At 40.0% G+C, this 13491-nt stretch overlaps 1 protein-coding gene across 1 annotated transcript in view; it reads left to right on the top strand.

Moving 5' to 3' along the window:
- Nucleotides 1-1752: 1752 nt before the first annotated feature.
- The window catches only part of LOC116305052 (uncharacterized), a 35089-nt gene continuing 23350 nt past the window's right edge, over nucleotides 1753-13491 (top strand). Inside the window, exons 1-14 of the mRNA XM_089028662.1 lie at nucleotides 1753-1935; nucleotides 4604-4864; nucleotides 5506-5700; nucleotides 6529-6726; nucleotides 7049-7315; nucleotides 7398-7850; nucleotides 8413-8607; nucleotides 8842-9036; nucleotides 9860-10111; nucleotides 10546-10737; nucleotides 11222-11401; nucleotides 11639-11830; nucleotides 12256-12501; nucleotides 13089-13283. Of these exons, the coding sequence (XP_088884788.1) occupies nucleotides 1842-1935; nucleotides 4604-4864; nucleotides 5506-5700; nucleotides 6529-6726; nucleotides 7049-7315; nucleotides 7398-7850; nucleotides 8413-8607; nucleotides 8842-9036; nucleotides 9860-10111; nucleotides 10546-10737; nucleotides 11222-11401; nucleotides 11639-11830; nucleotides 12256-12501; nucleotides 13089-13283 (3115 nt within the window). The 5' untranslated portion in view covers nucleotides 1753-1841. The remainder of the gene's footprint in view (nucleotides 1936-4603; nucleotides 4865-5505; nucleotides 5701-6528; nucleotides 6727-7048; nucleotides 7316-7397; nucleotides 7851-8412; nucleotides 8608-8841; nucleotides 9037-9859; nucleotides 10112-10545; nucleotides 10738-11221; nucleotides 11402-11638; nucleotides 11831-12255; nucleotides 12502-13088; nucleotides 13284-13491) is intronic.

The following is a 13491-nucleotide window of genomic DNA, read 5'->3' as shown; positions in this document are numbered from 1 at the left end:
GTCAGACAAAGTTAATGTCGATAGTTTGTTTTTAAACTGTGCAAGGCTTATTGAAATTTCAGATTATCTTAGACATTGACAGGGTCAAAAGGAGTGAGAAATTATCAAGGTACATCGAGAACACTTACCTGAATTACCCTTAGGGATGTTTCGTTTTAAGTGGGAAAGGGGCCAAGGAACCTAGGGTATTCATTATGGGTCATCCAATTACACAGCCGACAAGAATCTATAATTTCAATTAATCAAAAGTTCTGACACTCTGTGAAGTAGATTGAGTTGGTTATGTACTTCTGGTGAGGGTCAGGAAAATATTTGTTCCTTTGTAGAAAGGATAGATTCGTTAAAAATTTGTATGATAGTATTCCTTTGGCCCTTCCCCTCTCCCATCTCCCCCTCCCCCTTCCCTCCCCCTTCCCCCTCCCTTCAGAAAGATGAAGACTACTTCTACTTCCTTGAACACTGTTTCAGATTGCACTAAGTAATAAATGGCAAAATCTGTGAACAGTAGAATTCAAGGATTCAAATTTGCGCATCATGTAAAAGAGAGTGTTGGGGACGGAAAGTACCAGATTTTGCGTCCATGCAAGTATTGTGCCCCTTCTCCAACCTCACGGGCTGTCACTGTGCCCCAGTGGGTAATTCAATAAATATTAAATACTTATTATCTTTATAGATCGATTAAATTACTCTTATTTTCCCATTAATATAGCGTTAATAAGACACTTTCGTGATCGTTTTGATGAATAAGAGGAATCAAGGAAAAAAGAGGCTACTCTCAGAGAAGAATGTGGATATTTTTGCATACGGAAGATGATATGATAGGCTTGGGTCAGTAGAGGTTGATCTGAACTAAGTGTTTAATGAATGTTATCTTTGAAATTATCTAGTGTTTGTCTTTACCTTTAAAATCCAGAATCCTTTGGCATGTCTCAGGGTAAGATACGATTCAGGTCTTATGGTATGAAATTTCCTTTCTTTTAGTCGTTTGCTCCGTCCTTCCTTGCTTCGTTCCTTGCTGCTTCACTGATTTCTTCTTTTCTAGCTTGCTTCCTTCCTAATAGACCTCTTCGTCTTGGAGTAATGTTTTCCCATTTCAGACCACGTGTCATTCCCTTGAGAATAAGATTCTTTGTTTGAGCTGTATCCATATTCATGTGTCTTTTCATGTGCAATCTAGCCGCAAACCTTAAACAAAGAAATGATACTCTAGGGAATGACATGTGGTATGTAATGGGAAAACATTACGTCAGAGCCAAGGAGCTCTATTCAAACTCCTAGCTTGCTTTTTTGCTTCCATTCAGTTTTCTTTTTTGTTGTTTTTCCCTTCCATTACTTTCATTTCCCCTTCTTCTTTTCTTCCTTTCTTCCTTGACCACTTCTTTTTCCAATTCTCTTTTCTTCCTTTCCTTTCTTTCCTTCCTTCGTTTCTTTCGTTCTTTCTTTCATCCTCTTTTTCTTTCTGTCTCAATGAAGCTGATTTATTTTTACTTGGTGGTTTATCGGTGAGATCAAAACCGGCGGACCTTTATTTTTTCATCGCGAAAAGGGTGGCCGTTAGGCTGATGTCCTGTCGATGAATTCAACTACCACAGCGATAAAAATATCAAATTATAAATCTACAATAGAATCAAGATTATTATCTAAGAAATCTTATATTGCCAAGTTCAACGCTATATAGACCTCGTCTTAATTAAAAAGATAATAAGGAAGTCAATATATAGGTTACAAGAGGTCAATAATTAAAAACACGTACCGTCGAACTTCCAAGGCACTTGTGGAGCTTCGACTGATGCTCTTTTGTCCAACATCAGGAGTTTTCAGCCAGTCATTTCTATTCAGCCATGATTCGAGCAACTTTACTTTTTCTTGTCTTGTTCTTGCTTGTCGCTCTTGGGGATTCTTGCTGTCGAAGGCGTAGAGCACCACCTCCGAAAAGTAAGTACCAGCAATTTCTATTGCGAAAGATTTTATCGATATGTGCGTGAAAGCTAGGAGCCATTTCTGAAGAAACGAACAAAAATACAGTGAATAGAAGGAGAAACTAATAAGATTAACAAGTTTAAATGCATGCTCGTTCATCAGTCTTTTTGTCTTTTTGAAGAGAAAGTTATTCTAACTTATTTTTACTTCAAAATTTCACGATTCACTCCAACATTTATAAAACGTTTAATCATTTCATATAAGACCCTACTCACTGCCAAAATAATGCAAGTTATGATTTAAACGTTTCTTTGCTGTAAGTTCACAAGTTTGTCTCGTAAACCAAATACCGACATAATGGAATAGTTTTATTTGTGTAACATAGATACACTCTCAAAGGTTTTTCGCCTGTGCCTTTGCCGTAAAATTAACTTTACCAACGTACTACCAAATTGTTTGCTTAACGATAGGGAAAAGAAAACTGCTTTGCTCAATTTTTTACTTGCGTATTTTGTAGACGCCGAGTATATTTTTTATAGCAGACCTAGCCTATTGCGCAGTAAAAATGAAAGCATGCGCAGATGCATGGGTCCCGTCCTTATCTTTGCAAAAGCAACGCAATGGAATACTGTACGAAAAAAAGTACATATATAAAGAAGAAGCCAATAAAAATGATTTGCAAGAAGATTGGGGAAGAGAAACTAAACCTGCTTTGAGACAACAGCGACAACAACAGTAACAACAGCAACTAAGAAGCTATAAGTGGTTAGTTATTGCGTTGCTTTATGAAACTTTAAATGCCAAACCTAAATGATCAATAGATTCTTGCTCCGCTTAAATCATCTAATTATCAGCGTGCTAAGAGGTCAAGCATGTTTTGCGACACTTTCTGCAAGTTTTGAACTAGTACGTTCATATTTGGTTTTCTTAAGAGCTTCAGTATTACCGGAATAAGTTTTTAAGTGTTTTATTTTTGTGCGATAAACGATCTACAGAATAATCCGGAAATACATTGTCAGGATTCAATTGTTACTCATTTTGCATGATGATAACAAGCAGCTTAACGCCAAAATCTAAAGGTCAGCCAATCAAAAATAGTTAAAGAAATGAACCAATCAAAAAAAAGTAAAAGAAATGAGCCAATCGAAAGCAGTACCAGAAGGGGCATGAGCAAGGTCGTTGACCAATCTGATTATAATTTTTATCCAAACAACTATTGGATATCAGTCATCGTTTGGGAAGATCAAAATATAGCACAGTGGTTATCTTAAGTGATTAAGCACAGCAGAATTTCATCTCAGTCACATCTAATCCATCTCAGTCCAATCTAATCCATCTCAGTCACATCCAATCCATCTCAGTCACATCCAATCCATCCCAGTCACAACCAATCCATCTCAGTTACATCCAATCCATCTCAGTCATATTCAATCCATCTCAGTCACAACCAATCCATCTCAGTCACATCCAATCCATCTCAGTCACATCCCATCCATCTCAGTCACATCCATCCATCTCAGTCACATCCCATCCATCTCAGTCACATCAAATCCATCTCAGTCACATCCAATCCATCCCAGTCACATCCAATCCATCCCAGTCACATCCAATCCATCTCAGTCACATCCAATCCATCTCAGTCACATCCAATCCATCTCAGTCACATCCAATCCATCTCAGTCACATCCAATCCATCTCAGTCACATCCCATCCATCCCAATCACATCCAATCCATCTCAGTCACATCCAATCCATCTCAGTCACATCCAATCCATCTCAGTCACATCCCATCCATCTCAGTCACATCCAATCCATCTCAGTCACATCCCATCCATCCCAATCACATCCAATCCATCTCAGTCACATCCAATCCATCTCAGTCACATCCAATCCATCTCAGTCACATCCCATCCATCCCAATCACATCCAATCCATCTCAGTCACATCCAATCCATCTCAGTCACATCCAATCCATCTCAGTCACATCCAATCCATCTCAGTCACATCCCATCCATCTCAGTCACAACCAATCCATCTCAGTCACATCCAATCCATCTCAGTCACATCCATCCATCTCAGTCACATCCAATCCATCTCAGTCACATCCAATCCATCTCAGTCACATCCAATCCATCTCAGTCACATCCAATCCATCTCAGTCACATCCAATCCATCTCAGTCACATCCAATCCATCTCAGTCACATCCAATCCATCCCAGTCACATCCAATCCATCCCAGTCACATCCAATCCATCCCAGTCACATCCAATCCACCCCAGTCACATCCAATCCATCCCAGTCACATCCAATCCATCTCAGTCACATCCAATCCATCTCAGTCACATCCAATCCATCTCAGTCACATCCCATCCCTCTCAGTCACATCCAATACAATTAAATCGAATGGAATTTAAGAGTGGCATCTCAGTAAAGTGCCTCTTCATCCACTTACTGAATCAAAAATAACATATTTCAGAAATAACCTTTTCAGTAGGAGAAAAACCGGATAACGTAGGGCCCCTTTCAAAAACTGCTTTGGATACACGGGCTCCCTAAATACAGAAGAGAACCAACAAACAATCGTTCCTCCATGCAACACCACAAATTTGGAATACATGAAAGAGCAAAAAATACTAACTGTGCTATAGGACTTTCCATACTAACCTCTGATATTTCCATAAAGGGCATGGGGGATGGGGTGGTTGGCATCCATCGAAACCTTCGTGTTGTAAGGGGCTTCACAGACAGGAAAGACACTGCAACAACCCTACACCAGCTTTTGGTGGAAGTCAATGCCCAGGAGGACTCAAACAGGTGCGATACCTGGATTGTAACGAGTGTTCGTGTGGGAATGGTGGCTGTCAACACAAATGCTCCAACTACCGAGGTGGACACACTTGTAGCTGCTATGGTGGATACAGAAGAAAAGGCAGTCAATGCATTAGTAAGTGAATCTAACAATTTTACCACAAATGAACATTTTCTCGCTTAGTTTTGATTTTGATTTGTCTAGACCGTGGTAAATAAAAGAACATACGAATAGATTACGTCATAAAGTTACGCAGCCGGTGCGCGCTCGAAACCGTGTTTGTTTCAAACTTTTGCGTGTTTTTTTTTTAGTAGCAAAAACGAATTTCCGATGGTTTAGCGTGGTATTTTCATTTACCAAGATATGACTTCAATTGTTGGTCAAAATTGGTCATAACATTTATGGATAACGAATGACAAATGTGCAAATGTTATTAACTGTCAAAAAAATTATCATGATCATGATGTCATATCGGAGGCAAAGCGGAATGGCTGGAAGTAGAGAAAGAGGGCATTTTAAACTTTTGATGGAGACTAGGAGTCAAAGATATGTTCCTCACAGCAGCAACAAATTTGAAAACGTTATGAAAAGGACTGCTTTACTTCACGTCAAGTAACAAGTACTGTAACGTTAGATTATTTTTCAAAAGGAGGTCTTCTAACCGCGCTCTCCACCCTCCCTCCCCCTCCCCCCATAGCTCTCCTCCCTAAAAATGCTCCCATTCTGATAAGATTGTTTAACAACAATGACAGAATCTGTATGATCTTTCTCTACAGGAATTACATGCTCCACATCACACTGGGCAACACCGCAAAACGGCAGAAAGATCGGTTGTGGCGATGGGAGGAGGGTCAATATGGGTACGAGGTGTCGTGTGACGTGTAATAAAGGCTATAAGCTGATTGGACACAGTTCTGCTACTTGTGGGTCCACTAGTAACTGGATACCAAGTGCGTCTCCACAGTGTAAAGGTAATGTTGCCTGTTCTTGTACTCTAGTCTAGTCTTTTTCTTCCATCTTTTTATAATTTTGTCCTTCATCATCACTGCATCATTGTGTAACATTATGATAAATGATTGCAGTGACACCTTACCTTAGCAGAATAGGTAGTTTATGCGGGAGAGGAGGAGGTGGGCTTCGCTGTTCTAGGGAGTCTGATTAGGATTATCTTTTTTTGAGGGGATGTCTTTTGTGTAGGGAGAGTGGAGACTTATTTTTTCTTCTTTTTTTTTTTCTCTGTTTCTTTTCTTTATTTCTTATTCTTTTCTTCTTTTCTCTTCTTCTTCCTCTTCCTCTTCTTCTTCTTCTTCTTCTTCTTCTTCTTCTTTTTCTCCTTCTTCATAATGGGTAGCATGGGTGGCGTTCGCGGCTAACGTGTCGTCTTTCACCGCTGTGAGTCCAACGGGTCGGGTCGCTGGTTCGAGCCCTGCGGTCGCCACATGTGAATTGAGTTTGTTTGATGTGTTGTTCTCTCCTATGCTACGAGGGTTTTCTCCGGGTTCTCCGGTTTCCTCTCTCCATAAAAATCAACATGTGAGTTGAGCGTTGTGTGGATAGAATATTAAATGTAGTGGTAGTGCGTGTGAGTGAAAAGTGTCCCCAATTAGTGCGAAGGCGCTAGAACGACTAGACACTTAAATAAAAGTGATTTTTATTTTTTATTCCTCTCTTTCTCGTTTGCTTTTCCTCATCTTTTACCTTCTATAGACTAACCTTCTCCATACATGCCACCATCACAATTTTCATAAGATTATTGCCTTTCAAACTAATATTATCATAATACCTTTATCGCTTTACAGTCATAACTTGTAGAAGTATGAACCCCCCGGAACACGGTAGAGTCAGCCCTGCAGAATGTACCGCCAATCCGAGAATAGGTACCACATGCACCGTGACGTGTAACGAGGGATACGCCCCATATGATATGTATGGACTGTCTAACGACAAAACAAAGTGCAATGGATACTGGACCAATGGAAACAAGATAGTTTGTAAAGGTAATAAGGACACTCACCGGTTAATCAACCTTGTTTAGTTTTTAGTAAATAAGTGTAATCCTGTCAGTCTTTCTTGCTGGCTTCCACCAAAAATTTCCTGATGAACGAATTAGAAATACAACCGTCTATCAAGGGCTTGAATTTATAAGGGCTTCAATGTCCGCAAGAACGGTATGCATTTCAGTGTTGATAATAGCACAGGCAGCCCAATCTCTTGAAGAAATAGAAAACGGTCCGCGTTAAACTTGTATCAGTGTGTAGCTAAACATCCAGAACGCACAGCCATTATGTTTCTTAAAATTGATTTTTCCATATCTTTAAGATATTCAAAAACCTGTTTTCACGAGCTGCCCTACCAAGCAAACCGTTGTTTATGCTGACAAGATGAAGAGTACTGCAACAGTATCTTGGAAACCAATTGAAGCTAAAGATAACGATGGCAAAGTCCCAGAAATGACTGTCACCCCACAAATCATCCCATCCAGTTCCACTGATTACAATTTCAAAGAAGGACACCATTTCATAACGTACATCGCGAGAGATAGAGCTGGAAATACTGCAAAATGTAGCTTTACCGTCATCGTCAAAGGTTAGTTTTCAAATGAACATCAGTCCCGAATCATCATCATGACTAAACAACCATTACCTATTCTATTTCTCACACCATGCAGTCAGACGATGTCCTACCATAAGAAGCCCACTGCATGGTAAAACATTAGGCGAAGGATGCTCAAATCTGGTGGGTTCCAAGTGCATTTTTGAATGCGATGAAGGCTACAATATGACAGGATCTGCAGAAAGAGAATGTATAATAGAAGGGCAGTTCGATACGATAAGATGGACAGATGACACGACTAAAGAAATAGAGATCAACACAACATTAGAGGCTGGCAGCAACACTACTCTGCTCAACTCAACGACATCCTCGGCAGTCGGTGTGTCAATATCTACAGAAGCTCAAGGAAATACATCTAAAACAAAGTCGGTAGAACCAAATTCTACAAGACCAGTAAGAGTCAACGCGTCATCAGAAGTTGATGCGTCGAGACCAAAAAGAATCGTTGGAAGAAAACAGACCGGTGCCATCACCACTAGATGGACGGGAGTAGAAACGAAATGTCGCCGTAAGTACTTGCCTGTCTGTGTTATGCTGTCTTTTACAGCAGTTTTTTTATATGACTGCGAAAAGCTCGTTGCCGTATGCGTGCCTTGCGGCCACCGCGATGTTTTCTAGGATTTTTATTGTCAGATCTTTTTCGTGCGAATTTTTTTGCGCAATGTGATTGGTCTGGCGTACTTAGACAGTGCCGTGACATTGACGTGACCGTATGCGCGCCACGTTCATGCCTTGTTTTGCGTATTTGATTGCATGGAGAGTAATTTCTTGCGCAATGTGATTGGTCTTGCGTACTCAGACAGTGCCGTGACATTGTCGTAACCGTATGCGCTCCATGTTCATGCCGGGTTTTGGGTATTTGATTGGATGGAGGGTACTTTCTTGCGCAATGTTATGGTACTGGCGTATGCCTTGCGCTGTCATGACCACGTTGGTGACGCGAGCTTTTCACAGTCATATGAAAACTGGGCATGCTATACTTCTTTTCCATTACATTTTCATTCCGTCGTCGTTTGTTCATTTGGTTTGTTGGTTGGTTTTACTCTTGGCTTCTATTTTTCGTTTTATAGAGATCACGTGTAATGCACCTCCTGTTCCGGAGCACGTGGAAAAGGAAGTAATACCCGGATGTTTTGACGACAATCCTCCTTACAAAACCATTTGCAAGTTTGAATGCGGGCCTGGATATGTAGCTATCTCTGGCTCCAAGACTAGAATGTGCAAAAAAGATGGTTTGTGGAGTGGTGAAGATTTGAAGTGTGAAAGTAAGAATAAATTTTCTGAAATTGCACTAAGAATGGATTATTCGACATTAAATACGTGCCTGAGACCGCAAACGATACCATTATTTTCTTGACTTAATCCAGTCAACAAGGAGGCGCTCACTGAGAAATCTGAGAATTTTGCTTATCTATTGGTTAGCCTACTTTCCTAGCAACTTCTAATACGTTTCAGCCTCTAGCTTAAGTGTATTCTATTGTGTTTTTGACAACTTCTAGTTGTGAGATGTCACACTCTGCCTGAGCCATCTGAGGGACTTTATGTGTCAAACAAGACCTTCGTTACCAATGAATCAGTGTATCAAGACGAGTGTCAATACGAATGTAAGCACGGTTACTTACTGGCAGGCCCCGATGCAAAGAAGTGTTCTGGGAATGGAGAATGGTCACCGAATGCAAATCCATTTTGTAGAGGTAGTATAAACTTGTAGCCAATATATACTATATGCTATAGTTAGAGAAGTGATTTATGTTTCATCAAGCTAATTGTTCTCGTAAATAACCATGATAGGAAATTTTGACATCCTTTGAACCAATCACAGCGCATGAAACCACTGCTCAGCCAATGTAAAAGGACACGGTACCATTATGGCAGGGCACGATCGTACTGTGAATTTCCTAAAGCATAACCATAACCATATCTTGTGTTAGATATTGCAATGCCATCTTTTTGTGCCACTTGTCCTTCTGATACCAAAATTGTTGCGAGAGTTTCCTAAAGAATAACCATGACCATATCTTTGTGTTAGATATTTCAATGCCATCTTTTGGTGCCACTTGTCCTTCTGATACCACAATTGTTGCGAGAGTTTCCAAGAGTATAACCATAACCATATCTTGTGTTAGATATTTCAATGCCATCTTTTGGTGCCACGTGTCCTTCTGATACCAAAATTGTTGCTAGAGTTTCCAAGAGTATAACCATAACCATATCTTGTGTTAGATATTTCAATGCCATCTTTTTGTGCCACTTGTCCTTCTGATACCAAAGTTGTTGCGAGTGTTTCCTAAAGAATAACCATGACCATATCTTTCTGTTAGATATTTCAATGCCATCTTTTGGTGCCACTTGTCCTTCTGATACCAAAATTGTTGCGAGAGTTTCCAAGAGTATAACCATAACCATATCTTTGTGTTAGATATTTCAATGCCATCTTTTGGTGCCACTTGTCCTTCTGATACCAAAATTGTTGCGAGAGTTTCCTAAAGAATAACCATAACCATATCTTTGCGTTAGATATTTCAATGCCATCTTTTGGTGCCACTTGTCCTTCTGATATCGAAAAAGTTGCTAAACGAGCTAAGAGATCAACTAAAGTGATGTGGGACTGCCCGTTAGCAAAAGACAACTCTGATGAGGAACCAGTGGTCACACACATTGGAAAGAATCCAGGAGATGAGTTCAACGAAGGATACCACACCGTTCGGTACGAAGCAAGAGATAAGGCTGGTAATTCTGCCAGATGTATGTTCCAAGTTAACGTTAAATGTAAGTGAATGACTGTTTTTCTTACTCTTTGAATATTGTGGATCTTCACGATGTGTATCACTTTTTGTCTTACAACATAGAAAATACAGCCAATCAGAATGCAGGAACTAAAACTGTTGCATATCATTGCTTGGCCATCAATTACCTGAATGAATTTCGTAACCCATTACCAGTCCTTAGTCAAAACCTCTACTGGTAACTCAAAAGCTCTTTCTTCCTTATTCTTATTTCATATTGAAAACGGACCGTTACAAACGAGGTCTAGTGACAGAGCTAAATTGTTCGTTACTTCCCCCCAAATTTTCTGTCGAATTTATCAGTACACAATCCATTCTCATTCAGTTATACTCTGACGTATATCCTACTTTCATGTCGTTTTTCTCGATAATAATATAACTGTTTTAAATACCTTGACTTTTTCTTTATTCCCATAGTGATCACGTGTGCGCAGCTCCTTGCACCACTCCGAGGCTCAATGGAATGCTCTAATGAGAACATCTATGGGTCAGAATGTATTTTCCGTTGTAACAAGGGATATACCCTGAGTGGATCCTCAAGAAGAACGTGCGAAAAGAAGGAAGATGGAACATCAGGGTACTGGAGCGGCAACCATACATACTGTGAAGGTTTGTCTCAAAACACTGTAAAGAAAAAGAATAGCATTTTAGTGGAAACATTCTTGGCTGAAATAAAAATGGTCTCCTTAATATTAACTATCTCAGTCACATCTAATCCATCTCAGTCACATCCAATCCATCTCAGTCACAACCAATCCATTCCAGTTACATCCAATCCATTTCAGTCACATCCATGCATCTCAGTGACATCCAATCCATCTCAGTCATATCCAATCCATCTTAGTCACATCCCTCTTAGTCACATCCAATCCACCTCAGTCACAACCAATCCATTCCAGTTACATCCAATCCATTTCAGTCACATCCATGCATCTCAGTCACATCCAATCCATCTCAGTCACATCCAATCCATTCCAGTCAAATTCAATCCATTCCAGTCACATCCGATCTATGCATCAATCCTACTGCTCACCCTTTCCTAATCTCTTCCTATCTGCATTGTTTATTTTTTCTCTCCCTTACCTCATTCCAGTGATCACGTGTCCCATTTTGGACTACCCCGAGAATGGTTTCAAGACAGGTTGTTTACAGCACACGTTTGGAGAAAAGTGTCTTTTCTATTGCAACATGGGATTCGAAGCCGTGAGTGGATCCAGCAGTCGAACTTGCATGGAAAATGGCAAATGGACTGGAACACCTCTAGGTTGCAAAGGTTAGCCATAAAAGACGCGGTACTCATTATACTGTTACATTTGCAATCTAAAAAGAAAACACTTATTTGTCGGCTCTCGATTTTTCGTTGTGAAACTTCTTCAGACTATGGTTAGCCATCAAAAAGAGCGGGATAAGATCACATGACTATAGCCATTGGGGTGCATTATCGCCAATCGCTGAGCCAAATATTATTTTTATATGGGAATGAAAGCCATTTTCCCCCAATTCTTTACAGCTATAACTTGCCCAAGCCTTAAATCCCCACCTCATGGCAAAGTTGTCCCAGATGATCAATGTGAAAACGACCCAGGATTTAGAGTCACGTGTCAATTCCTTTGTGACGATGGCTATCGACTATCAGGATCAAATATCAGGACTTGCCTCGCAAAGGGTGAATGGAATGACAACAGCAATGTCTCCTGCCAAGGTACGAACCCATTGCAAAAGTTTACGTATTTTTGGGTACATGCGACGTCACATACCTGTTTGGTTTTAAAACTTTTGTGTGTGTTTGTAGTTTACACACTACTCTCTGCAAGACTGCTGGGATATGAAAATAAAAATAAAGATAAGAGAGAGTATAGCTTTGTAATAACAGTCTATTTTTGGGTTGAACTTGACTTTATGGCCGCCATATGCATGCTGGTTGACTTGAAAGATTTGAATGTTTTCTTTTGTTATGTTAACCAACATAGCAGCCACGTGTTGGAAATATCTTTACCATTGAATAGTACCGTAGACATATATTTTTCGCTTGAATTTTCAAGTCAAATGAGTTTGTTTTTGCAAGCTCAATATGTAAGGAAAGATTATGATAAGGATAGAGTTTTAGTTTTACCTTGTGTATTTCAGACGTGGAGCGACCAAGGTTCACAAAGCGGTGTCCTTACAACATTGATGTATTTGCGGAGAAGAACCAGAACTCAGCTCGCGTATCCTTGCCAACGATGGAAGCTACAGACAATTCAGGCGAGGTGCCGACCATTAAAGTAGATGGCGCGAAAATGGTATACACCGCTGGACGGCATCAAATTATAATCACAGCTGCAGACTCATCTGGAAACTTCGCGGTTTGTCGATTCTTCGTTTATGTGAAAAGTAAGTAAAAAATATATACAAATAGTATATAATATTGCTTAGCTTTTGTGTGTTGGTAAAGCCCTTGACATCAACGAATTATGTATTCTCATATTTTACTTGATGTGTTGCTGGTTTTCAATGAATTGATAAAATTCATTGAATCTCATTATCTGCTCCTAACGTACAGTGGTCAAACTGACCACCATTGTCAACAAGAAAGATTTCTATGAAAAACTTGCAGTTGATGAACATTCGGATTCTGCACAGGCCAGGAAAATTAAGGATATCTAAAGAAACAAATAATTAGCCATTCCGAGGTTAAGGAAGAAACTGGGTCGAGTTGTCATTGCAGTGCATTATGGGGCTATTTTAAGAAACCTATTTGCAAGATGGCGTCTATTTCGTCCCTCGCAACAGCCCCAAAATGCACTGCAATGCCAACTCGACGCGCTTTCCCCCCCTAAACTTCGGAATGGATAATCAGTGGGTTTCATTTGACATCATTTTCGATACAAAATGGCAATACAAACAAATACAAACCCAGTAGTGCACATTTGTCACACAAACTGTTGCCCAACATGTTCTAATCCTGTGACTTGTACCAGTTCTACGTTGCTATTCACATCCATCCAGTATAATCAACGGTCAAGCCGTGGGTCCATGTAACCATACGTATGGCTCAATCTGTCGTTTCAAATGCGATGATGGGTATAACATGACGGGCTCAAACGAGCGAACCTGCCAAGTGAAACCAGGACAAATACAAGGATACTGGAGTGGAACCATGCCCTTCTGTAAAAGTGAGTAGTGATATTACATATCATTGCGCCTAAGAGCCGTGCACCCGTACGACTTTCATTTGATGATGTGTATCACTTATTTATTTATTTAGATTCGCATGTTTAATGTCTACAAATAAATAAAATAAACGAGTAAATAATGTGGATATGAGGCAGGAACACCACAACAATTTGAAACCAACTGACTGTAGGTCTTGGGCCTGGTTGT

This window comes from Actinia tenebrosa, unplaced genomic scaffold, assembly GCF_029948245.1.
Source record: "Actinia tenebrosa isolate PJP-AT-01 unplaced genomic scaffold, QUT_ActTen_1.0 PGA_scaffold13__45_contigs__length_12533684, whole genome shotgun sequence".
Lineage (NCBI taxonomy): Eukaryota > Metazoa > Cnidaria > Anthozoa > Actiniaria > Actiniidae > Actinia > Actinia tenebrosa.
This window is presented reverse-complemented; position numbering and strand designations above follow the sequence as displayed.